This window comes from Dermacentor silvarum, chromosome 7, assembly GCF_013339745.2.
Source record: "Dermacentor silvarum isolate Dsil-2018 chromosome 7, BIME_Dsil_1.4, whole genome shotgun sequence".
NCBI lineage: Eukaryota > Metazoa > Arthropoda > Arachnida > Ixodida > Ixodidae > Dermacentor > Dermacentor silvarum.
The window spans coordinates 69233721-69260353 of NC_051160.1; the positions used below are offsets into that span (position 1 = coordinate 69233721).

Below are 26633 nucleotides of genomic sequence, written 5' to 3' on the forward strand. Positions count from 1 at the left end.
AAGGATGACGTTGTCTAGTTATAAAATCGGCGACATCGGTTGCACAGCTTGTCGAAGAGCCGTGTGATTGCGGATCGGGTGGCGTAATCTGTTGCTGACAGAAATCCAGTTATTTCCCGAAACAGACGTAGGAAAAGGGCCTAAAAGATCAACGCCTACACGAAAGAATGGTTCTGAAGGCACGTCAAGTGGTTGAAGGCGGCCAGCAGGGAGCGTGGTCGGCTTTTTTCGTCGTTGACAAAGGTCACACGCAGCGACATAACGGCAGACGTCACGGTAAAGACCAGGCCAAAAAAAGCGCCGACGAACGCGGTCGTAAGTCCGTGACACGCCAAGGTGACCGGCAGTCGGCACATCATGAAGCTGGGCGAGAACAGTCCGGCGCAGATGCGAAGGGACAACTAAGAGTCGGTCAGGGCCGTCAGGGCGCATGTTACAGCGGTACAAGATGCCATCGTGGAGTTCAAACATTCGAAGGGAAGGGTCGGGCGTCGATCGTTGAAGTCAGCCGGTGAATAAGGCCTTTTAAGAAGTCGACCCGGCGTTGTTCCGCTCCGATATCGTGAAAAGCACTCAAAGAGAGAACGGTTACAGGAATAGCGGCCATAGAAACGTCAGGTGGGTCGACAGGTTGGCGGGACAAGCAGTCCGCATCTTGGTGTAACCGGCCTGTCTTGTATACAACTGAGTAGTTGTATTCTTGAAGGCGCAGAGCCCATCGGCTAAGGCGCCAGAAGGATCTTTCAGAGATGAAAGCCAACACAGAGCATGGTGGTCAGTAATGACTGTGAATTGCCGGCCGTACAAATAGGGGCGGAATTTTCCCACTGCCCAAACGAGAGCCAGACACTCGCGCTCAGTGATGGAATATTTGCGCTCAGCAGGGGAAAGAAGGCGGCTGGCGTAAGCAATAACACGGTCTTGTCCTTGTTGTTTCTGGGCCAGGATAGCTCCAATACCATGGCCGCTGGCATCGGTACGGACTTCTGTTGGAGCTGACGCGTCAAAGGGAGCGAGAATGGGAGGGGAAGTAAGCAGCCGGATCAGCTCAGTGAAAGCACGAGCTTGCTCACAGCCCCAAATGAAGGCAGCGTCTTTCTTGAGGAGCTGAGTAAGAGGGCGTGCAACGTCCGCAAAATTGCGGACAAACCGACGAAAGTAGGAGCAGAGGCCCAAGAAGCTGCGAACGTCCTTGGCGCACGTGGGCACGGGAAAGTCTTTCACTGCCCGGATTTTATCTTGATCAGGACGGACACCCGAAGAATCGACGAGATGTCCGAGCACAGAAATTTCACGACGACCGAAGTGGCATTTGGACGAATTGAGTTGTAGCCCGCCCGACGAAAAACAGATAGGACCGTCGATAGGCGTTCGAGGTGCGTCGCAAAAGTGGGGAGAAAAAAACGATCACATCGTCCAAGTAACAGAGGCAGATGGACCACTTGAAACCGTGTAGGAGGGCGTCCATCATTCTTTCAAATGTGGCTGGGGCATTACATAACCCGAAAGGCATGACTTTGAACTGATAGAGCCCGTCGGGAGTAATAAAAGCCGTTTTCTCACGGTCCATGTCATCGACGGCAATTTGCCAGTACCCGGAGCGAAGGTCTATGGACGAAAAATATTGTGCTCCATGGAGGCAATCACGGGCATCGTCAATGCGTGGTAGCGGATAGACGTCCTTCTTGGTTACCTTGTTTAGGTGCCGATAATCTACGCAAAATCGCCAACTGTTGTCTTTTTCTTAACTAGGACAACAGGGGATGCCCATGGGCTACAAGAAGGTTCAATGATGTTACGAGAAAGCATCTTATCAACTTCGTGTTGGATGATGTCTCGCTCGGTAGGAGAGACGCGGTAGGGTCGCCGATGGATTGGGCTCGCATCCCCGGGTTAATGCGATGTTTCACAACAGATGTTTGTCCGAGAGGACGGTCTCCAAGGTCGAATAAGTCCCAGTACGAGGCAAGGAGGCAACGTAGTTCATTGGCACACTGGGGCGGAAGGTCGGGCGCGATCATTTTCATTAGGGCATTCAAGTCTGAAGGGGCAGGAGGCACAGCAAGAGTTGCACACGAGGAGTCGTCAGCATTTAAACCCGAAATCTGGTAGTCTTCGGCCGCGTGATTTGCGCAAGTGATATGCCGCGCGGGAGAACTTGTGCACTAAGTCCAAAGTTCACTAGCGGAAGACAGGACGTGTTGTCCGTAATGGTAATGACGGTGTGAGGAAATGCGACGTTATGCGAGAGCAGGACATCCGGATTAGGAGATACGATGTAGTCACCGTCTGGAATGGGCGGAACGGGTGAAACACCTATGTAGGTAACGGCAAGGTGAGGTAGGCGAATATGCTCTGTGGAACATAGCCGGATCGGAGCACTATCGGGGGGATCAATAGCAACAGGTAGAGCGAGTTGCACAACACCAGCAGAACAGTCTATCAAGGCGGAATGGGCTGAGAGAAAGTCAAGTCCCAGGATTAGGTCGTGAGGGCAGTTCTAGGACATAGAATAAAGCAGAAGTATGATGATCGGCGACACTCACACGAGCTGGACACATGCCAATAACGGCCGGCGTTCCCCCGTCGGCGACTCGGAGCACAGGCGACGGGGCAGGAGTGAGGACTTTCTTGAGACGATGGCGAAGCTGAGCACCCCATGACAGATACGTGCGCGCCAGTGTCAATCAGAGCCGTAACAGGTACACCATCCACGTTCACTTTGATGAGGTTCCGATTTGTAGGCAGGGTCAGAAGAGGATTTTGGCGTCGGGGCGGTATAGCAGCATCACCTCTAGGTGCTGCACCTGTTAGTTTTCCGAAAGCGTGCGCCGGAAGGAGCTGGGCGACGGTGACCGACGCGATGGGGGCGAGCGGGAGGAGCGGCGATGTGGCGAAGGAGAGCGGCTAGAGCGGGCGGGGCCGAGAGGAGTCGCCAGGGCGTTACTGGGTTGCAGGCGCGGTGGGAAGCGAGAAGCAGCATGAGGCGGGCGGCGGATGGCAGATAGGGCAAGGGGTCGAATTCCACGAAGAGCGGCAGTGACGTGAAATGTGACCGATACGGCCACAAGTGAAGCATATTGGCCTGTCGTCGGGAGTGCGCCATTCAGTCGGGTTGCGATACCGCGGAGGGGCATTCATGTTGCGAGGGCGCATGGCAGAGGCGGACGAAGCGTAGTCAGGCCGATTAACGGAGCAGACATTCATCAAGCCAACGTTGGCCAATTCCTGGCGTACGACGGTCTGGATCAGGGAAACGGTGGACTGGCAATTGTCGGAGCCAAGGGTTGGGGTTGGATAGGAGATGCGGCCTCGATTTCACGCCGGATGATGTGGACGATGTCATCAGAGCGATTGGGTGTGGGCAGACTGCGGAGGTCTTCGCAGGTGGACGTAGCAGCCGTGTTGGGGAGGCGGGGAAACGGGTGGGGAATGCGGCGGCTCTTGGCTTCTTCAAACCGCCTGCATTCGGTAATGATGGCTTGTACAGTAGAAGATTCTTAAAGACGAGGAGGTGAAAGGCGTCATCTGCTATGCCCTTAATGACATGTGCGACTTATCAGCTTCGGACATTCTCGGATCCACTTTGCGGCACAGAGCGAGCACGTCCTGGATGTATGTGAGGTAGGACTCAGTGCACGTCTGGACACGCGAAGCGAGGTCTTTTTGAGCGGCGCGCTGACGTCCAACAGGCTTGCCAAACAAATCCGTGAGCTTCTGTTTACAAATGTCCAGGTGGTAAGTTCCTCTTCGGGGTCTGAAACCAGACGAGTGCCGTTCCCGCGAGATAGAAGATCAAATTAGCCAGCATGGCGGTCTGGTGCCAATGGTTGCTCTTGCTCACCCGCTCATATAGTTGAAGCCAGTCTTCAACATCCGTGTTGTCAGTGCCGGAAAAGGTGCCGGGGTCGCGCGGTTGTGCCAGAATGACGGTTGGCGTGGGGGTCGACGAGCCCGAAGCATCCTCGCCTTGAGCTGGCATGGTAGATGCAGCCAAGGAGCGCCCGCTGCGTAAATCCGTCTTGAACTTGAGCCGCAAACTCCACCAAAATGTTACGGGGAAAAGGTATAAGAAATGTATTTACAGTGTATTTACAAGACCGGCAGCGGCTGACAAGTCATAGTAAGCACGCGAAGTCCCGAGCTTCGTCTTCTTCAAGTGCTCTCAAAACTTCTTCATCGCTCTGTCACAATATACTCAGCAGGTGTGACTGATTATTGGAAGTTAAATGCGTACAGACCAAAAGGCATCTGTAACAACTATTACCTTAGATTCTGTGGACCCAATTTTTGGATGGAAGAATAACTGCCAGACATTCTGCAAGAAATATTGGAATGTAATCAGCGAGACGGAGAGCAAAAGACCAGTTGAGTTCATTCGAAAAGATGCCAACACCAGCCTTCTCTAAATTTTGTGATACGTCAATAGAAATAACCTAATGAGACGGAAGTTGACTACGATGGTCTTGAAGGAGACCTTCAAGTATGCGTGCAGGAAGTAGTGTCGCGTGTTTTGGAAAAATATCATCAAAAGTCAGTTTTACTTTGAACGAATTAGATATCTTTGGCAGTTACTGAAATGTCCTCACGTCTTTTTTTTTTTCACTTCTCTGTAGCTCATTTCTCCTCGCGTAATGCACGCTTTTGTCCAATTTTGTTGTCTACTTCACCCTCCAGACTCCGCTGCTCTTGTCGCCGTTACATCCCGGAAAGCAATCTCGGAAACCTTATTCAGCCTTACCCGCGCCTACTTTCGTTTTCGTCCATATGGCTTCGGTCAAGGGTGATTGTATTCGTAAAAGAAAATAGACATGTACCAAAACCACCACTCCCGACTTCTACACTTGTTGCCTCTTGCTCCGCTTCTTATTTGGGCACACAGCCCCTCTGTGGGACTCGTTGGCCCGTCGCTTCGCCTCCTGCCTCGCTGCTTTGGTACGCATCACACAGCTGTGTGGTCTCCGCAGAGCCTGCAGAGCTTGATACTTTCTTAGGCCGATTGTTTTGCTCAACGCTTACGATGTAGAACGATACGGGAAACAGTAATTCTGGAGTTAGCCACTGCGCATGACAAATGTGAAACCGGTTACCGTACTATGTACGCACGATTTTGGCTACTAGCGGAATCAAAAGATTAGATCTTCGAATATCTGTGCAAGGCATCAAGCTGCCTAGTTTACACAGAGAAATCATGTTTTTCTGTACTTGAAAGACGAGCCTTGTGGTGTCTATCACACAAGAGCCTACACTGTTAACAGGTTTTACTCTTTTAGGGAGTTTTAGGCTCGTTGCATAACTCACACCCTAATGGGAGCACAAGAAACTCCATCAGAATGGAGTTTTTATTCACACCCTTGTTGTTGGATTTTTTGGGGGTACCGTGGGAGTTTTGTATAGTTCCTTTAAAGATATCGCTGCTGGCGTCTTTATGAGGAAAGTTAGGAGTTTTTTATTACTGCTTTGAACACCGGGACTGTGGGAGGTTTTATGAGGTACCCTGGGTGCCTTTATAGGTTTGCTTGGGTATTTTATTTTGCTTCTTTTGGGAATTTAAAGGAGAAACGATGGGAGCTATTACGAACGTATTTTCCGAGCGGCGTAGCTTCTTGAGGGAGTTTTTAAGGATGCCTTTGGGAAATTATTTTTACTTCTAATGGGAGTGCTTAGGTGTAAATATGGGAGCAATTGCTTCCATATTTTGGGAGCTTTGCTTAAGGGAGCTCTTATGGATAGCTTTGGGAATTAATTTTTAGCTTTTTATGGGAATATATAGGAGAATGTCTGGGAGTTCCTCTTCACACCTTTAAGGAGCTTTGTTTTAGTTAGGGAGTTTTAAACAAATGTTTTGGGAGTACATTTTAGCTCCTTTTCGGAGCTTTTACAGGAAGCTCTGGGAGTTTATTAGGCTCCTTTTGGGAATTTTATGAGGCTGAAGGGAGTTTTTTTGTATGTGTGTTTAGTAGAATGGGCCCTTTGAGGAGCTCCGAGATGTATGACAAAGCAATAAAGTGTCTGGAAATTTATTGTAATTCCACAACCAAATGTGCCAGCATGATAGTACAATCAGCAATTGTTGGCATAGTGAAAGTGAATTGATTCAATAAATTGGATATAAACAAGTATGACAGAGAATTCAAGCATTTGACAAGCTTCAGTACACTTATAAATCTACAAGTGCAGCCAAGACCAAAAGTGAGTAGCTCAAGACAACACCATGAGCTATTCGGCAATCCTTGTATCTGTTTGAACAGGTCACACTTCTTTTTGCAAGTAAAAGAGCATGCTACAATGAATGATGCAAAGTAGGCCTGACAGCAGCAATGACCCGAAGGAAAATAAACAAAGTACTTTTGAATACCTATGCTATTTCGAATTGATATCTACAAACAACTTACTCCCACATACTATGCTCGCATGTAACATGCAGCTGCAAAGAAAAAGAAGCCAAGGGCGCACACCCCACTCTGAATCAATTTCCTTAGCAATGTGCAATACCTGAAATACAAACTACCCAAATAGTGAACATGACAAAAGTTCACAGCAAGATGGTCACAATGTAACAGTAGTCAAGCAGGTGATGTCTCAGGCTGAGGTTAACAATCCAACAAGGGGACTAGTAGACAACTCCAGCTGACAACAATGCATATGTAGATGTCACTACATAGGTGCTTGTTGCGATGCCACCTGACCCTAGTTGGCATCAAAGAGGTTCATTAAAGATTGGCACATACACAAGTTGGTGTCAAAGAGGTTCATTGAAGACCTGCATATGCCGATGCAGTGGCCCCAGGGGCACATAACCAGTGGCCTCAGTGGTGCTAACCTATTGCAGCCCCAGGGGCACATACCGAATTTGCACAAATATAAGGAGTTTTTTCAAAAATTCTTTCCTCAAAATGTGCCTTGCGTTATATAACCAACACCGGCACAAAGACCAACACCAATGTCAGCAATCTGAGTGGTCTGAGGAAACTCCCCTATTTCTCCCACACACCTTACCTTCCCAACTAAACCATCATGTTGAGCATTTCAACTTGCCTCACCCTACTCTATGCAACCCTGCTTATTCTCCTAGATGTCTATGGAGTGGGGAAAAGTGAACTATATAAATGCTGCCAAGGAAAACAGTTGTTGCCCTAGCAAAGACAACTCCCCCTGTTGAAAACAATTTACCACCTCATACAACACCTGTTTCACCACTGCTAATCACCTTCAGCTGTATATTGCATATCACAAAAAGCAGCAATTCAACTATAATTTTGCTTTTACACTGAAACATGAAAATTTCTATAGGATGTCAAACATTTAACACATGAACCTTTAACAGTGCCCATAAGTGTGAAATTCTCTCATAGGCGAAGCGGGCAACACTTTACCACCAAGGCTGTACACATATAGCATCATTACGAACATTTTCTCTGCACAAAGTTCTAGCACCCTGACGGCAGGGAGTGCTGCATGGAGCCAAGCATGTATTTCAGAGTAGGCATTTTGTATTTTCTTCTGCCATATGGAACATGAAGATCAAGGAAGGTAGGCTGATGATGCTGTGCAAGCAGTGGTGGCCTTGAAAAGGGAAGGAATCCACACGAAAAGCCTTGGTGTATTGAAATGGCAGTGCATGGTATGGAGCACCCTGAAAAACAAAAAAATGGATTATATACTACTGTACTTGCAAACTGATACCATATGAATATTTAAACATAGCATCACAAATTGCAATAAAGTAGAAAGATGGGCGAGTTGGAAAGGATGCACTTATTGGTCAGCCCGAGAACAATTGAGAACACAGAGGTAGAGTGACACAGGATGAGCGCTAACAAAAAACTGTCAGCACTCGTCCTGTGTCCCAAGTTGTTCTCGCGCTGACTGATAAGTATGCCTCACAAATGATTTGACAGTGCTTGGCTAACCAATGCCACAACACCAAGTGTACTTTGGCTATCTCAAGTTAAGAAAAACGACAGGCAATCACTACAGTTGCAGACTGCACACAGAATATTGTGAAAATTTCACATCATATGAGCATCATTATTATCTTATGGTCTAAGGTAAAACATTAGGGGTGTGCGAATAGCGATTTTTGAGACCAAATTGAATACTTTTCAAATAATGAACAGCCGTTATCACAATTAATATAAAACGATGTTCGCATCCTACTATCATCTGTCATCTGTTTCTGTCATCAGTATAGTAAATAATGAAGTGTTGCTTCTTAAAAGCATAAAACAGCAGTGGAAGCAAACAAGTAGTTTCTTCACATGCACATGACTCTTCAGAGTGCGAATGATCGTTGTATAGCCTGTAAAGTATGGCTACCTAAGTGACGTAACCTGGTTTGTGCGTATTATCAGGTTTTGTCTATACTATGCCCATGGGCATGAAAATTTAACGTACATTTACTCCAATGTTATGTTCAATTGGCCGCAGTTCACATTTTGAAATATTCGAAAAGTAATAAAATATTCGAATTTATGAATAGTGACTATTCGATTCGACAACCGAAGCGAATAGGACACTATTCGATTTGTTATTCCGAAAGTTTCAGATATTCGCAAACCCCTAAGACATCTTGGCACACTAAAAGCTACAAATAAGTTTTTTAATAACCATGAAAATTTGCAGAACATTTTATTAACTGATATGGACCGTAATATTTGTCATCTGCAAAGGGTGTTTCTTCGATTCTGATTTGACTGAAAATAAATTATGGACCTTGGAACAATTTCTGAAGTGTTTTCATCAAGCTAGAGTGGCTTATAGGAACCAATAATGAGATTTAGGAACCCCTATTTTGTAGCGAGGAAAAGAGCTTATGATTAAAGGAATCTATAGCTGCAGTGATTAAAAGGTTCTGAATTTTCTAATTAACTGTTTACATCAGCGGAAGCTCTTTAATTATGTAATAGGATGCCTAGCAACGCTGAAAATGAACGAAATCAAGACAACACATTCAAAAACTAATAAAATGTATGCGCTCTTGATAATAAATGTAATATGTTTTATATGTGACCGGATTATGCAAGGGCACCAGAATGTGCATATCTTCGCAGTGCACATACAGTTCACCAACTAACAATAATCAATACAGATCAACATCGTAAAGCAACACATGGGTACTGGGGCTTTCTTCACATTGGCCTAAAACCATCACGAGCATTCGACCATCTCATTAACACAGCACTCATAGCTTGCTTCAATTCAATAAACTTTCAGATGTGCAGAATTGATGAAGAGCTTTTAAGAAATCGGCATGGCACTTATATTATGGTTAACTTGTTGCCTGTAAAGTGGTAAATCAGGTCAACTGCTAGTTCTGTCCTCCCACTGAAAATTTCAGCTATCGCTGCTGAAAATATGAAGACAAAAGCATTGTAGGAGCTATTTGGAACCTATTAATGTTAGGAAAGAAGATAATATGCAATATTACGATTTGCTTAAGAAGGTTCAGAGACCCGTGAAAGATGTCGCTATGTGCATTGTCATGCTGACATAGCAGGCAGTTAGATAAAAGAAGGGACAATGAAAAAGTGGCATGTAGATTACACGGATGCAAGAATTCTGCTTCACTTTATAGCTGCAAAACCTAACAGTTACAGAAGTGCTTCAACTGAAAAAAAAATATTTAGCAGCATGTTTACCAAGTCACCCATAGCCTTCAGCTTGTAACAAATTCGTATGCTATAAGTGGTTTGGGCTCTTCAAAGACAGACATCTGGCAAGTAAATGCAAGAGCACAGTGAAATGCCACCAGTGCTCCAGAAAAATGCTAATGTGGTAAGGGAAATTACAAAAACAAGAATGCGGATGAAAAGAAGACCAAACTGCCCCGAAGCCTTATTTTAGCAATGTGTGTAAAATCTTATGAAACATGATTACAGTACTAAGAATGACAAAACACCAAATGCACAGAATGGTTGCTAGAAATCAACTGACCTCACTACAGTGATTACGCACATTAAAACCTAGCATTCACAATAAAATCTCACAATGCACACATATCATACATCAACAAGTAATTTCTCTATTCCAGGCCCTTGTGGAAGGTGTGTTAATGCAGTTATTGCTTTCTTGTACGGTCTAGTACATCAATTTGCACTTTTCTGCCTTGCATTTTCGAAGTACATGTGTACAGTCATATTTTGGCATGCTTTGGCATCTTTTACAATGTTTTGTGAAATCCACATGCTGTTAACGCCTAAATCTTGCTCGATGCTCCTGCAGCCTGTCATTAACGCAACTCCTGGTCAGCGCAATGTAACACTTGCTGCAGAAGAAGGCATTAAAGGCACTCAAAGGTGCCTCAATGACAGGCTGAGGGAGCCTTCGGTGTAGGTTAGGGCGTTAGCAAGGTCGGGACAACTTACAAAATGTGGCAGCACAAATACTCGGAAAAATCTAAAGCTGAAAGTGCACACTGATATATAAGTCCTTTTCCAAACAAGAAGCCAATAAATGCAATAGCAAACATATTGGTATCTTGACTAGAAATATTGATTACTTGAACAATATGTCTAATGCATGCATCATAGGTAAAATGAGTGATATATCTGATATGTCATGTATAGTCAAATATTGCCGCAAATGTGAGCCTTTCATGCATTTATGTAATCACTTGTGTTGTAAAACCAGTTGAAGTGCAGGGCCCGTTCTGTGCATTCATATGTATTTCATCTGATAGTGTAGTAACCATGTTTCCTAATGCAGGTAACCAACTCTCCCAGCTTTCAGAAATTGTATGCAGGGTATGATGGCATGAAAAACAAGGACATTGAAACACATATCAACAGGGCAGGCCCCAACTACCGTATTTACATGATTGTAAGTAAGTCAACCCCCCAAATCACATGTGTTAGGAAAAAAAAGGCATACCCATGGGTACATTCCATAACAAAAATTTATAAGTAACACATGGCCGGCGGTCAAGTAAAACGTAGAGCTATAAAGAGAAACACATGAGCGGCATCTGCTTTTCCATTAACTATCGATACTCCCCCGGAAGCACCGGCATTCCGAGAGTCGGTGCCGCCGCAATTGGAACAGCGGCCCTTCCATCAACTATCAGCAAAACCATTAGTGCTGTGTGCGTTGTAAACCTGCTTAAAATGTTGAAAAAAACCCTTCCGAACAAACGCGCAGAATAGCTGAATGCTACAGGTAGACCTGTAGACAAAACATAAAATTGTATTTATATTGTAGCGCCCGTGATAACTCATTTCTCTCCTTATTGGCGGTGCCATGCTTTCGTTTCGATCCCCCACTTCAGATTTTCAAATTTAAAGAAATAGGTCACCTTACAATCGTGTAAATATGGTACCAACTGATTTTGCTCCTGGATGGAAACAAGTATGTATAATCATAATCACTATCAATGCTTCAATGAGGAAGTATTTGAACTCAGAACTTGCATGAAGAATGACTACGGTAGCCGCATGGCTGCACATGTCAAGAGCTGATGGTGCATCCCTATGTTCCTGCACACAAGGTTAGTTGCAAAAAGCCATAATAAAGCTGAGAGGGAAATGATTGAGGTTTTTTTACACTAGCAAACAGGGATTGACATGTGTCCGCAAACAATCACTGTCTCTGTGATAAAATCAGGTCAATTTTTTTTATAACGTTTACCCGCAATTCATCACTCACATTCTGACAGGTGCATATTTTGTTTCGCTACTGATTTTTGTGCCCCATATAATATTAACCCTTTCCGTCCTCAATTTTATTTTCAGAAAACCACTGAAGTTTCCCAAATTTTTATGAGTGATTCATTGTGAAGGTTTTATTACTGCAATATCTGCTGTTCATTTATTATTTTCTGTATTCTTTTACTAGCTGTCAACTATACTTTCATGTTTTTAAGTTGCAAATAGGCAAGGGCACAGAAAGTTTACATGAAGCACGGTATTCCTACGGAGCAGTATTTATGATGATGAAGAAGCCAGTGATGTGAAGATGACGATTGGAGGCTAGCGTGGGCTGTTCCCTTTTGGTCAAGTGCGGCATATTCATTTGTAAATATACTTGTATATAGCTTCTCATCTGCGTCTTCCCACATAACATGTTTGGTGTAGGTGCTGGGTAATAAGATGTGGAACAGGGCGGGATCGAAGAATTCGAGCAGGCATCAGGGCGATGGGCCGAGCAGGCAGAGTGAAGACCCATGTTGGCGAACTCGTGGCATAAAGCATGACATGTTGACCGCTAATCAAGGACAAAGACAGAGAAAGAGAAGCACGAAACGATGACACTGGTGGTAACATGCAGTAAACACAAATTAGGCCAAACTCAAGTTATCCTCTTGGCATACAACTGCCTGAATCAGGGAAACCGTGACTGCAGGTTTGTTGGCGGAGCTGGATTCGAAGGCAGCTGGATAGGCAGCTTCAATTTCTCGCCGGAGGTTCCGGGAAACATCGCTAGTGTTGTTGGGACGAGGGAGCGTCGGCACAGGAAGATGTTGCCGAGGTGCTTGATAGACGGGCAAACTGTTGGTTGACATGGCGGCTTTTTGCGGGTTTCAGCCAGCAGCACTCTTTGATGGCTGCATCCACCGTCGCCTCGTTGTTGAAGACGAAAAAGTTGAAGGTGTCATCGACGCTAACTTTGAGAATGTGTGAAACCATGTCTGGTTCAGTCGCGTGCGTCAACTTTGCGGCACAGAGCCAGGACTTGTTGAATCCATGTGACATACGGCTTTCTTGACGTCAGCACACGGCTGGATAACGCCTTCTTCGTGGCAAGTTGGTGACTGTGAGGGTTGCCGAACAAGTCTCAAAATTTTTGTTTAAGCATATCTCAACTGGTGAGCTCATCTTCGTGTGTCCGTAACCATACTCTAGGTGTGCCAACAAGGTAAAATACTACGTTGGCAAGCATGACAGTAGGGTCCCACCGATTATTGGTGCCTCGTTCGTGCAGTCTGATCCAGTCCTCCGCGTCTTTCCCATCTGTTCCCGAGAATATGCCAGAGTCACGGGGAGTGGAGTGCGATGCAGGTCATCGAAGTGGCAGCTGGTGTCAGAACCAGTTGAGTCGAGCTGTCGTCTCAGGGAGCCATGATAGAAGGCTCAACGTACCAACCACTGCAGAGCTTCCGTGACAAAGACAAGGAATGTCCATCTCGACTTAATATGTTATGTGGGAAGACACAGACGACAAGATACATTCAAGTATATTTACACGTGAATAATCTGCACTTGACCAAAAGGCAACAGCCTGTGCTAGCCTCCAATCGTTGTCGTCTTCACACCACTGGCCTCTTTGTTATCGTAACTACTGGTCCATAGCAATATCATGCTCCATATTGTTACATTTAATACCAATATAAACTGTTTTGGTGTTCTTGCCTATTCGCAATTTAAAAACATGAAAAAATTGTTGATAGCTAGTAAAGGACAGCACAAAATAATAAATGAACAGCTGATATTGCAGTAATGAAAGCTCTTCACAATGAATCACTCTTAAAAAATTTGGGAAATTTCTGTGGTTTTCTGAAAATAAAATTGAGCTCAGAACAGTAAGGATACAAAATATGCACCTGTCACAATTTGAGTGATAAATCGCAGGTAAGTGCTCTAAAAAGAAATGACATGTTTTTTTGGAACAGAAGTCAACCATGCTTTTGTTATCCCCCATGAAATGTGTTATTGCTAGCGCTGCATGGAAAGCCAATCGCAAAGGTGTAAGCGAAAAAGCTTTTTTTTTAAACAGGTCGCCAGGGGCTCAAATTTTCTTTGCAATTGTTAGTACAATGTTGATGCTCCAACCATGACACATTAGAGCTTTCCAGCTCCAATTCTTTACTTCAGATCCAAAAACATGAATTCCGGCATTGAACAGGCGACCTTTGTCACTGCAGCCACCTCACTTTGCACTGCTACTTTTAAACAAGCCAGACTTCTGCTTCGTTTCCTCCCACTGTGACCTCAAAACATCTGTTTACTGCAAAATTGGTGCCTCTTATTAACACAGTCTTCACAACAAAATGATGAAAACATTGCCACTTGTCCATGGCACTCAGTAGGCGAAAATTCCCTGGACAAGTGAGACTCGTTACTGGCACAAAAAGAGCGATTGGGGTTTTAAATGCTCGCCTGCCTTCACGAATAAAATCAGTTGGTACTTAATGCCAGTGCTGTCGATGTGTTTCTTTGTGCTGATTCCTTCGTGCCATTATATGTCTACCAGTGTGTCTGACCAAGAAGCTTAAGCAGAAGCCGTGCTATATGTTATCCATTGTAATTTTATAAACACAAACAATGCCGGTAATGCAACTTGAGCTGTAACATGAACATAAAAGTTTGTTGCACCTTATATGTTTGTGGCATATAGGGCAATTCTACTTGTTCAGGTGGGTTACTGGAAGATGACATTGCTTGTCAAATATGACAAATTCACTGTTTCAAATATATTTCCCAAACTTCCAAACAATAACATTCTAATTATTTACATTAGGGCATTTGTTGCAATTGTGGAATTGCAGCTGGGCAGAAGTGAAGTCAAACACATCGGCTAAGCAGAATTTAAAATTAGCTCAAGTGTCAAGATATCTGCAATCAAGAGTTCGACGAAATCCCCTCTGGTTGGGAAGTAACTGCATAATAGGAGGAAAAAAACAGAACGCCGACCAAAATGTTCTTGTCTAAAAATTCTTAACGTTTCAGCTTCCACACGAAAGCCTTGTTCACCAAGCTGAGAAGCAAAAAGCCTTCCGCTTAAATCTGCATCAATAATCGCTTCAGGCATCTTGCATATGTTGGCGGGAGATTGCCATCGTTTCGAATTAGGCGTGCGTGCTGTGGTTTGGATGGTCAGAGATTCCAGTCACTGTCGCTTCACCCGGTTCTTTTCTTGGGCAATGACTGAAGCTTGGCCCCAGTTGAAATCGTGTTGCTTGGTTTCTCCGTGTTCAGCGAGTGCAATGGAAGTGACTTTTTTCATTTTTACATCGCTCATGTGCTCCTTCAGGCGCCGCTCGAAACTGCCACTTTCACCAATGCAGACATATTTGCACTCGGTGCTCTTATATACAACGCCAGGGAACATTTCTTTTCTTAGTTTGTCCTTGACGTTGACAAGCTCGTGACGTAACTTGCCGCTGGGAACATGGGCGACTTGCACACTATATTTACACAGGACACGTGCCAAAGCTTCGCTGATGCTAAGAACATATGAATGGCGGTGCGACGCTGCACGGGGGCATCACGTGGTTCCGTAGGATGCGAGGTTCTTTATCTGAGGAAGCAATAAAAATTTTCGTGTAGCTGCACACGCCGAGCTCGCGTCGAATGCAGGTCAAATCGGAGTCCTAGTCTTCCGGCTTACAACAAATCCTTTGGGCTCTTTGTATTAATGAGAATGCCACGGACCACTTCTGGCACACAGGGTTTACAGAAGTGAAATGAAGATACCGCCCTGTGTGCGGGTTCTTCCAGTGAACTTTGAGGGAAACCACATCAAAAGACACCATGACTTCATCATCATCCACCGTGAGGTGTCCCGTACCTTGTCACTGAAGTCCTGTGAGTTCCGAATAAATGTGGGGCCACTCACAACAAGTGGAGCACATGCACGGTGAAGGTAACCGAACAGTTTGCAGAGGGGGGAACGCATGAAATCCACAATGGGCAGCATCGGAGTACCTGACTTGTGGATTTTTGGAAGAAAACATAGTGCCGGAGCTGAGCCGTTGTGGCAAAGCAGCGAATAATAAATGACTTGTGTTCTTACGGCATGTCGGCTAGAAGCTTTTCCAAATACCGTTCCACCTTAAGTGTGGGCTCATGATTGAGGATGGTGTAGGCGCTCGGAGTGATCGACGAGGCCAATGGCATGCTCCACGGCACAAATAACATTTATTTTTGGGTCAGGTGCAGAACTCGTGTTGAAGTTCAGTCCAAGTTCGAGACCGCCTAGCTCGAGCTGGCTAGGTGCGTGTGAAACAAGTCACACACCGCTGACTTGACCCGATTCGACATGGTGCTCCTGTGGCGCGGCATGAGACGTGCTAGTTTGTTTCGGTACGTCGTTTCACAGTGACAGGACTGAAGATGAGCCTTGAAGTTGGCATGTAGCTGAATGCTGGTGAATACATCAGGGAACTGGTGCTCAAGGCGACGGTGAGCAAAGAACAGATGATTCTGGAAGTCTCTGATGGTTGCTTTGCAGTCCAAGATCCTTACTTGAAGTAATAAGTGCGCAGCTTTCGAGACAACTTTGTGTCCGAAAGCTGTGTCAACGGGTCTGAGCAGGCGTAGTGACTTTGGGATCAGGCCTTGGGTTTTGCACACTAAGTTCAAGGCTCACCTGAACTTCAATCTAACATGCAAAACCCAAGGCCTGATCCCAAAGTCACGACACGTGCTCAGACCCGTCGACACGGCTTTCAGACACAAAGTTGTCTCGAAAGCTGAGCGCTTATTACTTCAAGTAAGGATCTTGGACATGCAAAGCAACCATCAGAGACTTCTAGAATCATTTGTCCTTTGCTCGCCAGTCTCCTTGAGCACCAGTGCCCTGGTGTTTTCGCCAGCATCCAGCTACACGCCAACTTCAAGGCTCATCTTCAGTCCTGCCGCTTTGAAACTACACACCGAAACAAACTGGTACGTCTCATGCCATGCCACAGGAGCACCATGTCGAATCGGGTCAAATCAGCAGTGTGCAACTTGTCTTCATACGCACCTAGCCAGCTGGCGCTAAGTGTTCTTGAACTTGGACTGAACTTCAACACGAGTTCGGCACCTGACCCAAAAATAAAAGTTGTTTGTGCCGTGGAGCATGCCATTGGTCTCGTCGATCACTCCGAGCGTGAAGATGCCTGTACTCGTGTGATTAGCATTCTCACCAAACTGCCGCGTAAGCCACCTTCCGCCTTGTTGCCTGAGCAGCGAAACGCCATTAAGTCTCCACAGGAATAGCAACATAGTGATATTGCCAGCCGACAAGGGTAGTGCCACTGTTATTATAAACACCAATGACTACATCAGTAAAATTTTGGACCTTGTTCAAGATGAAAGCACCTACACCGTCCTCAATCATGACCCCACACTTAAGGTGGAACTGTATTTGGAAAAGCTTCTAGCCGACATGCTGCAAGAACACATTTATTATTTGCTGCTTTGCCACAACGGATCAGCTCCGGCACTATGTTTTCTCCTGAAACTCCACAAGTCAGGTACTCTGATGCTGCCCATTGTGGATTTCACACGTTCCCCTCTCTGCAAACTGTCCAGTTACCTTTACCATGTGTGTGCTCAACTTGTTGGGAGTGGCCCCACATTTATTCGCAACTCGCAAGACTTTATTGACAAGGTACACCCCCTCACAGTGAATGATAATGAAGTCATGGTGTCTTTTGACGTGGTTTCCCTTTTCACTTATGTTTCTGCGGCCCTTGCGGTGGACGCATGCAAAGCTGCCCTTCTGGCTGATGCGAAGCTATGTGAACGTATGGCAACTGAAGTACAGGGTCTCGCATGATTACTCGAATTTTGCTTGAAAAATACTTCAATTTCTGCAGTGTCACTTAAAAGTAAGTGCACGGAACCCTTATGGGCACATCAATTTCTGTAACCACTGCAAATTTTGCTATGGTTTCCGTGGAAAGTCGGGCCTTGGCTTCTTTTCATCCTCCATGAAAGTTTTCTTCTGCTACATTGACGATTGCTTTTGCATCCTAAAAAAGAAACCCTGGCTGCCTTCACGGATCGCCTAAATAGCACTGAGGGTGCCATAAATTTCACTGTGAAGAGGAGGACTCTGGCCGGCTACCTTTTCTAGACATATTGGTAGAACGGAATAGATAGTGGTTATCTCCCAGGAAGTTCATAGGAAGGACACGCACACAGGGCGGTATCTTCATTTCACTTCTGTAAACACTGTGTGCCACAAGTGGTCCACAGCATTATCGTTAATACAAAGAGCCTAAAGAATTTGTAGTAAGCCAGAACACTCGGGCTCCGATTTGACCTGCATTCGACGCGAGCTCGGTGCGTGCAGCTACCCGAAACATTTTATCGCTTTTTCAGAAAAAAGAGCGTCGCGTCCTACGGAATCGCATGATGCCCCCGGCCAATGTCACACCGCCATTCTATATGTTCCCAGCATCAGCGAAGCTTTGGCACATGTCCTGCGTAAATATAATGTGCCAGCTGCCCATGTTCCCCGCCGCAAGTTACGTCACGACATGTCAACGTCAAGGACCAACTAAGAAAAGAAAGTTCCCTGGCGTTGTAAATAAGATACCGTGAGTGGACTGCAATTATGTCTACGTTGGTGAAAGTAGCAATTTTGAGCGGTGCCTGAAGGAGCACATGAGCGATGTGAAAAAGCAAAAAAGTCCCTTCCAGTGCACTCGCTGAACATGCAGAAACCAAGCAACACGATTTCAACTGGAGCCAAGCTTCAGTCATCGCCCAAGAAAGCTGGACGAAGCGACAGTATCTGGAATCTCTGACTATCCGAACCACAGCACACACACTTAATCGAAACGACAGCAATCTCCTGCCAAGATAGGCAAGATGCCTGAAGCGATTATGGACGGGATTTAAGTTGAAGGTTCTTTGCCTCTCAGCTCAGTGAACAAGGCTTCCGCGTGGAAGCCGAAACGTTTAAGAATTTTTAAACACCATTTTGGTCAGCATTCCGTTTTTCTTCCTACTATGCTGTCAAGATATCTGTCCCCAAAATATGCCACAATTTACTTTACTGTTTCAGTTAAAAATGTTTCAAGAGCCTTTCTCATGCATTTCTGGAAAGCACTAGTTGAAAACGACCAGGAATGCTAATGCATGTTTAGAGTCTGTAAAGGAGTATGTTTATCTAGGCTAGTTACTCACAGGGGGCCCTGATCATAAGAAAGAAATTTACAGAATAAAATTGGGTTGGAGTGCATACAGCAGACATTACCAAATCCTGATTGGGAGCTTACCACTGTCGTTGAAACAAAAAGTGTACAATCATTGCATTCTACCGGTGATAAAATATGTGGCAGAAACTTGGAGGTTAACAAAGAAGCTCGAGAACAAGTTAAGGACCGCACAAAGAGCGATGGAACGAAAAATGTTAGGCCTAACGTTAAGAGACAGGAAGAGAGCGGTGTGGATCAGAGAGCAAATGGGGATAGCCGATATTCTAGTTGACATTAAGAGGAAAAAATGGAGCTGGGCCAGCCATGTAATGCGTAGGATGGATAACCGGTGGACCATTAGAGTTACAGAATGGATACCAAGAGAATTGAAGCGCAGTCGAGGACGGCAGAAAACTAGGTGGGGTGATGAAGTTAGGAAATTTGCAAGCGCAAGTTGGAATCAGCTAGCGCAGACAAGGGTAATTGGAGATCACAGGGAGAGGCCTTCGTCCGGCAGTGGACATAAATATAGGCTGATGATGATCATTTCAACACCAGCTTGGCTCGCTATCTGTTTACCCTTGTAATACCAAACACACTCTGGAAAAAGGACCCAAGTATATACCAAATGTTTTAGTCATTCGAAGAAACATAAACCAAAATAAAGAGCATAAAATATGCTGCTTAAAATATTCATTTTGGAAGAAGGTTTGAAAAAAATATTACAAGAAAAATAAACTGATAGTTTGCTTAATCGCAGTGCTAATAAAGACATTGCTGCGCAGCTCCGAAATTGTAAGGTTAGCTGAAAAGATGTGTTCTTTGCTCTACAACAGCAATACTATCACTTTGATGAATGCCCGTGTAACTTGGCTTCAATGGTTGCAAAGACTTCTAAGCAAGAAACACTGCACAGTGCCACGGCGCAATCGTCGCACCATGCCTTGATTTCCTTTCAAGTGGTTATCTTTCGATCACCTGAGAAACGTTTTAAGCACACAAGCCTTGTTGGCTTTTGAAATTTAGCAGTTAGCGAAATGCACTTGGAGAAGTGGCGAGTGACAAGCTGTGACATACCTGCCAGGGAAAGGGTTAAGTGCATTTGACTTACTAGCTTCAAGCCCTGCAACTACAATATACAATTCTGTTCACTTTTTGGGGGCCAAAAACTGAACACAAATTTAACTGATCACTGAGATCTATCACGCAAGTAATGTCTGCCTTCCTTAGTAGTCTACCTGATAATAGAGAACCAGGTTCAGGTGATCTTACTTCTAAATGAAAAGACAAGCTTGCAACTTGAAGCCCACAGTAGTAGCTCTGCATCTATGCCATCCAGCTGTTGAGCACAAGTCCAACATGGATAAATGCAAAATAATTCAGGTTCAATGCTATAAATGCATGTTAAAGGTACGCTAAAGAAAAATATTGAGGTAAGCTAGATTGAAAGTTCGGCTTCCGTAATCACGAATTTGTCATTTGTAGCGAGAACAGAGCTTTTGTAAGCAAGAAAATGAGAAAATTGGAAAACCGAAGGGCACCAACTGTTAAATTAAACTAAGTTCTGGGGTTTTACGTGCCAAAACCACGATATGATTATGAGGCATGCAGTACGAGGGACTCCAAATTAATGTTGCCACCTGGGGTTCCTTAATTGGTACATGGGTGTTTTTGCATTTCACCCACATTGAAATGCGGCTACCACAGCCAGGTTTACATCCCGTGCCCTCGGGCTTAGCAGCACAACGTCAAACAGCACAACTGGGATCCCATACTTGTCAGCAACCTTCTGCAGTGAGTGTGACAATTGGTACACATGAAGCAGCACCTCCAGCTGCTTTAAACTGTGCACTGTTGGCTTTTGCTGCTTTGAAGTGCTTATAAAGTCCAACTAAAATAAAATTTGGGGCTGTGGAAAAAAAATATTCGAGTAGTGTGAATACAGAACAGCCTACGTGCAACACTTTAACATTTGAAAAACGAGGGGATGAGTGACAAAAGGCTAGGAAAAGTAAGCATTCTTGATACTGAATATGAAAAAAATGTCACCATTACCAGTCACCGGCAGTGATGCATGACTCGGATTGCAGGACTCCTTGGCATGGCGTATGAGAAGGGACCACCTGCAGCTGCCTGCGGTGTGATAAAAATCCCAGAGGCGACGTAAACTCGCGTCACAGCCACTAACCACCAAGTGCATGCTTCGTCTGCTAAGGCACTATTAAAAGGCTGCCAAAAAGAAAATGAGACAGTTACCAGCCCCGCACCTTTGCCAAGATTGCTTCAGTAGTACTACTTATTTATTACAAATTTGGCAGTTAAATTTCGTTGCATTTGTACTTTAAGCTTTTGGAGCAGGGGTATTGAGAAGCTCCTGTGCTTTGTGACATTACATCAGATATTTGACAAGGCTGTGGTTCTCAAGGTTCTTAGATGCATAAATGTTCTAATTCATTTACAACCTAATACTAATATGATGCATGAGAATATGGTAGATTACATTTTATGTTTTTAATGGGTGAGGAAAAGGACTAGCCTTTATGCTTGCGGCACCCACTGACATAGTGAAAACATTGTAAACAAGGTTCCCGTTCGAAAGCCGAAAAATCAAGCTTTTAAATAACTTCACCTTGGTCGGTGTCAGTTTTTGTTTTTCGCCATGACTCTTCCCGACCAGACAAGACTTTGTCAGACTCTAAACTTCATCAACCCACTGACAATAATTAAGCTGCATAGATAATAATTTGACCTTCACCATGAAGCATGTTTGCTGGTGTTACCAAGCAAGAGCAAAGAAAGGTTTGCTACTGTACGAATCAACCTATATTAATGTTGTTAAACCTGTTATTCCCTTGATGTGCCTCGAGTAGGCTCTAAAAATGTGTAATCACATGATGCGCACTAGCTTTTGTGTTCAGATTGGCAGGCTCATAGCAGCTGGCTCCTGTGCTTTGTGACATTACATCAGATATTTGACAAGGCTGTCACAAGGGATTATGTTTTTAATGGGCGAGGAAAAGGACTAGCCTTTATGATTGCGGCACCCACTGACATAGTGAAAACATTGTAAACAAGGTTCCCGTTCGAAAGCCGAAAAGCACAAAGTGATCGGGATGATCACTTTGTGATCATCCCGATCTCAGAATTCCTGCTGCAAAAACTTAGGGACTTAAAAGCAGCAAAAGCCAACAATGCGCAGTTTGAAGCAGCCAGAGATACTGCCTCATGCACACCGAGTGTCGCACTCACTGAAGAAGGTTGCCAACAAGTATGGGGTCCCAGTTATGCTGATGGTTCCAAAGAAGCTGCCTATACTTTGTTCCCCCACTTAAGGGTAAAAATAGAGCTACTTGTGACAAGACATCAAGCACCCTTCATGAATTGTGACATGGGCATGGTGTACCAAATAACCACTTGTGGTAAGCTCTACAGAAGCCAAACTGGACACTTCACTAATGACAGGGCAAGATAACATTTGCAGAATATAAAAAGGAAGGAAAAGACTAATGTAAGTGAGCACAGTAACACATGCACTTGTCATCCCTGACTTGATGAGATATAGGTTCTTGGCAGAAGTAGAAGCACAAATGCACACTTGATTTTAGAAGCTTTCTTAATATCAAGTAGAAGTGACTGTGCCAGCGATCCTTATAACCTTAAAACACCCAGAAAATTTTGCTTGATGCCCACGTGTAGGCACCATAGTGGTAGCCTTGTTCTCGTGTATGCACTCCGTTTCATGTACATTCTACATATGTAGTGGCCCATGCCTGTGAATAAACAGTGTGCCCTTGGCGCTTGTTCTTTGTACTCTGCCATCTGATTATTTTTTGTGCTGCCTTTTGTTAAAAGTTTGTCTAACATACAAATCATACATTGGCAAAACCTCCTTTGTGCAATTGTGGGTTTGGTCCCCCCCCCCTCCCCTACCGGCAACAAACTATCTTTTCGTCCACTTTCATTTCCCCTTTTCTTCAGTATTCTCTACATTCCAATTGAAACCACAGCTGATTAGCCCTATGCTTTCCTTAACTTCATTGCCTGCTGGCTTTATACGGTAGTGATTAAAAAAAATCGAGCCCTTCCGTTTTCCTTTTCGTTAATTCATAGCGAGGGTCTCAAATCTGGCAGCCTTGATGCCATGAGGCAGCATATGAAGATTTATTAGCCATGTGCTTTCTCTCCAAAGTCCACGAGTTACGTGGCACCATAAGGCAAATAAGGGGGTTCCACATCCACCCGCCATGGCTTCGAGTGGCGCTGGCTAGCACTCCCATGGCTACATCTAGTACACATGAATACCCAAGTTAATGACGGATTGATAATCGTCGCTGTAGCACAATTATGTATCGAATGCACAATACGAAGGTTGTGGGTTTAGACCCCACCAGCGACAAGATATCTTTTCGTCCACTTTCATTTACCTTTTTCATTATTTTCTACATCTCAATTTCAACCACAGCTCATTTAATCTATGCTTTCCTTGGCTTCATTGCCTGCGGGCTTTATGTGGTCAGCAAAAATAAGGTATAACAAGAAAATGAAAATTAATAAGTAGAGGACAGGTTCATCGGTGTTCGAGGAATCATCTTCCTTTTTGTATCTTTTACCTACATGTGCACTCAAGAGGTAACTGCTCAGCCTGCATATCAAATGACAATGCCACAAATCCGGCTGGAACCCACAGTCAAATATATGTAGAGCATACCAATACATCTCCTCCAAAGATGATAAAAAGCACAAGTGCCTGTAGAGTTGTGTGCCACTGCTCCTCTTGCCAACCCATGGAAAGGGGCACGAGTGGTGCTGTAGAGCTGGCTGCTTCAAGCAGCATTCAGGTAGCCATTCATAATCCTGCACGTAGTCTCCCATGTTTTGTACATATCAAGGTAGCTTTAGTCCTGCAACAAATAAAATGATCAGTTCTAATCAATATGTAAAAAATGCAGGCACTTTGGCCGACGGATTAACATGTTGAAGTTTCTCTGATGCCAGTTAATTACTTTAAAACATCACTATTAAGCACAAGTTTAGCTGTTCCACTTGTAGCAGATTTATTGTAGAACACGATGTAGTGTAGCACGATAGCCGTGATACAAGACGAAGGTAACACACTCACACAGACTGTTACCTTTGTCTCCTCACATATATTGTCCTAGAATCACATTCAGTGTATATCACCCCCCACCCAATTTTTTGTTCTGCTAAGGTTTCTTTCAGATTGGCTGCACATCTGTTCAATCAGTCAGTCAGTCAGTTTGTGTCTGCAAACAAGTTCAGTTTCCACAATGCACAATGATGCTGTTCATAGAGGGAGATTAAAAATACCTTTACAGTTTCTTTTAAAAAAGTTTTGTACAAAGTCTCACTGTTCACTTTGCAAGTTGTACACTGATATAAATTTGTTTCTAAGATATGAAGGTTGAATACAAGCATTTCAAGCCTTAATATGCATTTCTAATTACATGTAATCGCTACCACTTATGAGAAAATTGATAGGATCTGAAGTAGAAAGCCTCATTTTCTATCCACGGTGGTTGGATACAAATGCATTACACATCGAGCGAATATAGTCAAATTTCAAAACAAAAACTAGGGTAAAGGCCTTATACCGACACGCTCAAAAAAGACAAAACATTTCAAGAAGCTTACTGCGGCGTTGTGATAATTTTTCCTCCACCAGAAATATGTTCTTTAGCATGTGCTCTAGAACCGGGGGGAGGGCCGGGGGTTCTTTCTCTGTCGTTGGCGCTGTTCATCGTGCTGTATCTCATCAAACCGGGACATTTGCACGCGAAAAAGAGAGCATGGAGCACGCCCTGGCTGGAAAACGAAAGAACGAGCACAAACGAGACTTGTTCATTTATTTTAACCTGGCGTATTCTCATCGCGTCTTTTTCCTCTTGTACTATATAGAGGTTACAGTTCTGCTTATTCCATATTAGTAGTATCAAGTCGTACGTCATGCATGCGCATTGAGCACAGTAATGCGTTCTAGATATCGCAGATGCCCTTGGTCACGGCGCGACACTCGCGATAGCGAACTCGAACGCGATCTTTAAAAAAAAAAGCAAAAAAAATGTTTGCCTGCGATGAACTTTGCAAACAAGAAATAAAATAGAAGCTTACCAAAATGCTTCTTCCAAAGGCGGGAAGAATACACTGAAGTGACAGCCCATGCAGTTGTTGGCGGCACGCCGTTCGTTGGCGTTCACGTACCCTTTCGCGTGCTGTGCTGTTTATCCCGTCGCCCTCATTTGTAGGCGTGAGAAGAGCATCAAAGTATTATTATCTTCTCTCAAGTAACGCCGCCTCGTAAGCACAAACGGAAAACGTTGAGCTGTCAAGCCGGCACCAGCTTGCCCACAGGCAGCAGTTTCCTGCGCTCGTATCTCACCGTTGACGAACTTTCGTATTCGCACCGCGCGCGTTTGGCGAGCCGTTGTGGCGCCATCTGGAAGAGTTTGAATGTGGACTTTGCAAAACTCAACAAAGTTCGAACATATATCTGTTTAGTTTCTCATATATAACAATTTAAAGCATATGATATTTAGAAAGTACTCACCACAAACAATATTTTGTTTCAGTTTCTTTGGCCCCTCCGATTTACGAGCATTGGTGGCTTTAGCACGGGGGCTCCTATCTGAATAAATTGGAAAGCTAGGAGAAATCGTTTTTCTCGGCAACCACTGCTCCAAATTTGATGGGGTTTGTGGCATTTAAAAGAAGAACTTAAAATATAGTCACTGTTGGTAGCGAATGCTTAATTTAGGCCGTCAAGTTTTTTTATAAAAATTGAAGAAAATCGGCTAATTTTCAGAAAGCCACACTGTCAAGTTTACAACTCTGTAACTCGGCAATGAAAAAGGATATCACAATTCTGTAAATTGCATATGCTGGCGCATCTAAAGCGGACAAAATTAGTGTATTATACATGGCTCTTAAATAGAGCACTAATATGTTAGTTGGACTTTTGCAAAACACTTGTAAACAATGTTCGCTTCACTTATGTGCTCTTGATCATTTGGTGGTCAAGGTGATTGCTCCGCAAAGCATGGTTCTAATAAAGATATGTTACATAATTAAAAATGTTAGTTGAAAGCATTAATTTGTTTTGTATGTTCCCCCGTTGTTTTCTTTATGCAAACAACTGTTAGTCTCACTTTATTTTGTTTTCAACCTCTAATCTCTGACCTACACAGTGCCTGGTAACAACCCCTTTGTCATAAATATTTGGCATCTATACTGCAAAGCACTTCTGCCTACACGTTCTGACATCATCGTATAGACCTCCTCACTAAGCAAACACGTAATTCTGCTGGTACTATTATTACCGAGGTTTTCACTGCAAATCTAGCAAGCGATAACTGGTTATCGCTTGATGCAGGGTTTGGGTATGGGCTAGTCAGTATTCCATTGCAAACTTGACTTACAGCGCACAAATAGACAAAGGTACAGCAACAACGACGAAACACAAGCGCTTGTCTTTCGGCATGCTTGCTGTCCCTTTGTCTATGCATGCGCTGTAAGTCAAGTTTGCAATATCACTTGATCATTTAGATGCTTTTAACTGAAGCGACACAGTAAATATATCATGCTTAACCGAACTTTACCTATTTTAACCAAAGCACAGGAATAAGAGCTTTTGTTGTATGAAGCTCAGATAAGTTTGCCATCCTGTTCTTTCACCTGATTTCGATGTATCTTTAGGTCAAATTTTCTAATGGCCAAATATCTATGATCTGTGCAGTGTAGAAAACTAATATATAGTGTACTTCCCAGG

At 44.2% G+C, this 26633-nt stretch overlaps 2 protein-coding genes across 5 annotated transcripts in view; one reads left to right on the forward strand and one right to left on the reverse strand.

Moving 5' to 3' along the window:
• The window catches only part of LOC119458168 (uncharacterized), a 134249-nt gene that overhangs the window by 95246 nt on the left and 12370 nt on the right, over positions 1-26633 (forward strand). The window lies entirely within an intron of this gene.
• Positions 6012-25193, reverse strand: LOC119458173 (uncharacterized). Of its 3 annotated transcripts, none has more exons than XR_005193436.2 (4): positions 24980-25193; positions 23559-23751; positions 20906-20983; positions 6012-7636 (listed from the first exon to the last, which is right to left on the reverse strand). XR_005193436.2 is itself a non-coding variant. In XM_049670822.1 (4 exons), exons 2-4 carry the CDS (start codon positions 23682-23684, stop codon positions 7478-7480), a joined length of 351 nt encoding a protein of 116 aa, XP_049526779.1. In that variant the 5' UTR covers positions 23685-23751; positions 24980-25165; the 3' UTR covers positions 6012-7477. The 3 variants fall into 3 exon arrangements, 1 of the variants encoding a protein (XP_049526779.1); XM_049670822.1 differs by lacking the exon at positions 20906-20983 and adding an exon at positions 11409-11474 and having other exon boundaries at positions 24980-25165; XR_007467888.1 differs by lacking the exon at positions 20906-20983 and having other exon boundaries at positions 24980-25183.

What these genes read in the sequence shown, in the direction of transcription:
- LOC119458173 (XM_049670822.1), bottom strand. Translation starts at nt 23,684, where the DNA reads ATGCTGCTTGAAGCAGCCAGCTCTACAGCACCACTCGTGCCCCTTTCC. An exon ending in TCTTTGGAGGAGATGTATTG is followed by an intron (nt 11,475 to 23,558) that starts GTATGCTCTACA and finishes CCTTGTGTGCAG; the next exon opens with GAACATAGGGATGCACCATC. An exon ending in CTACCGTAGTCATTCTTCAT is followed by an intron (nt 7,637 to 11,408) that starts GCAAGTTCTGAG and finishes TTTGTTTTTCAG; the next exon opens with GGTGCTCCATACCATGCACT.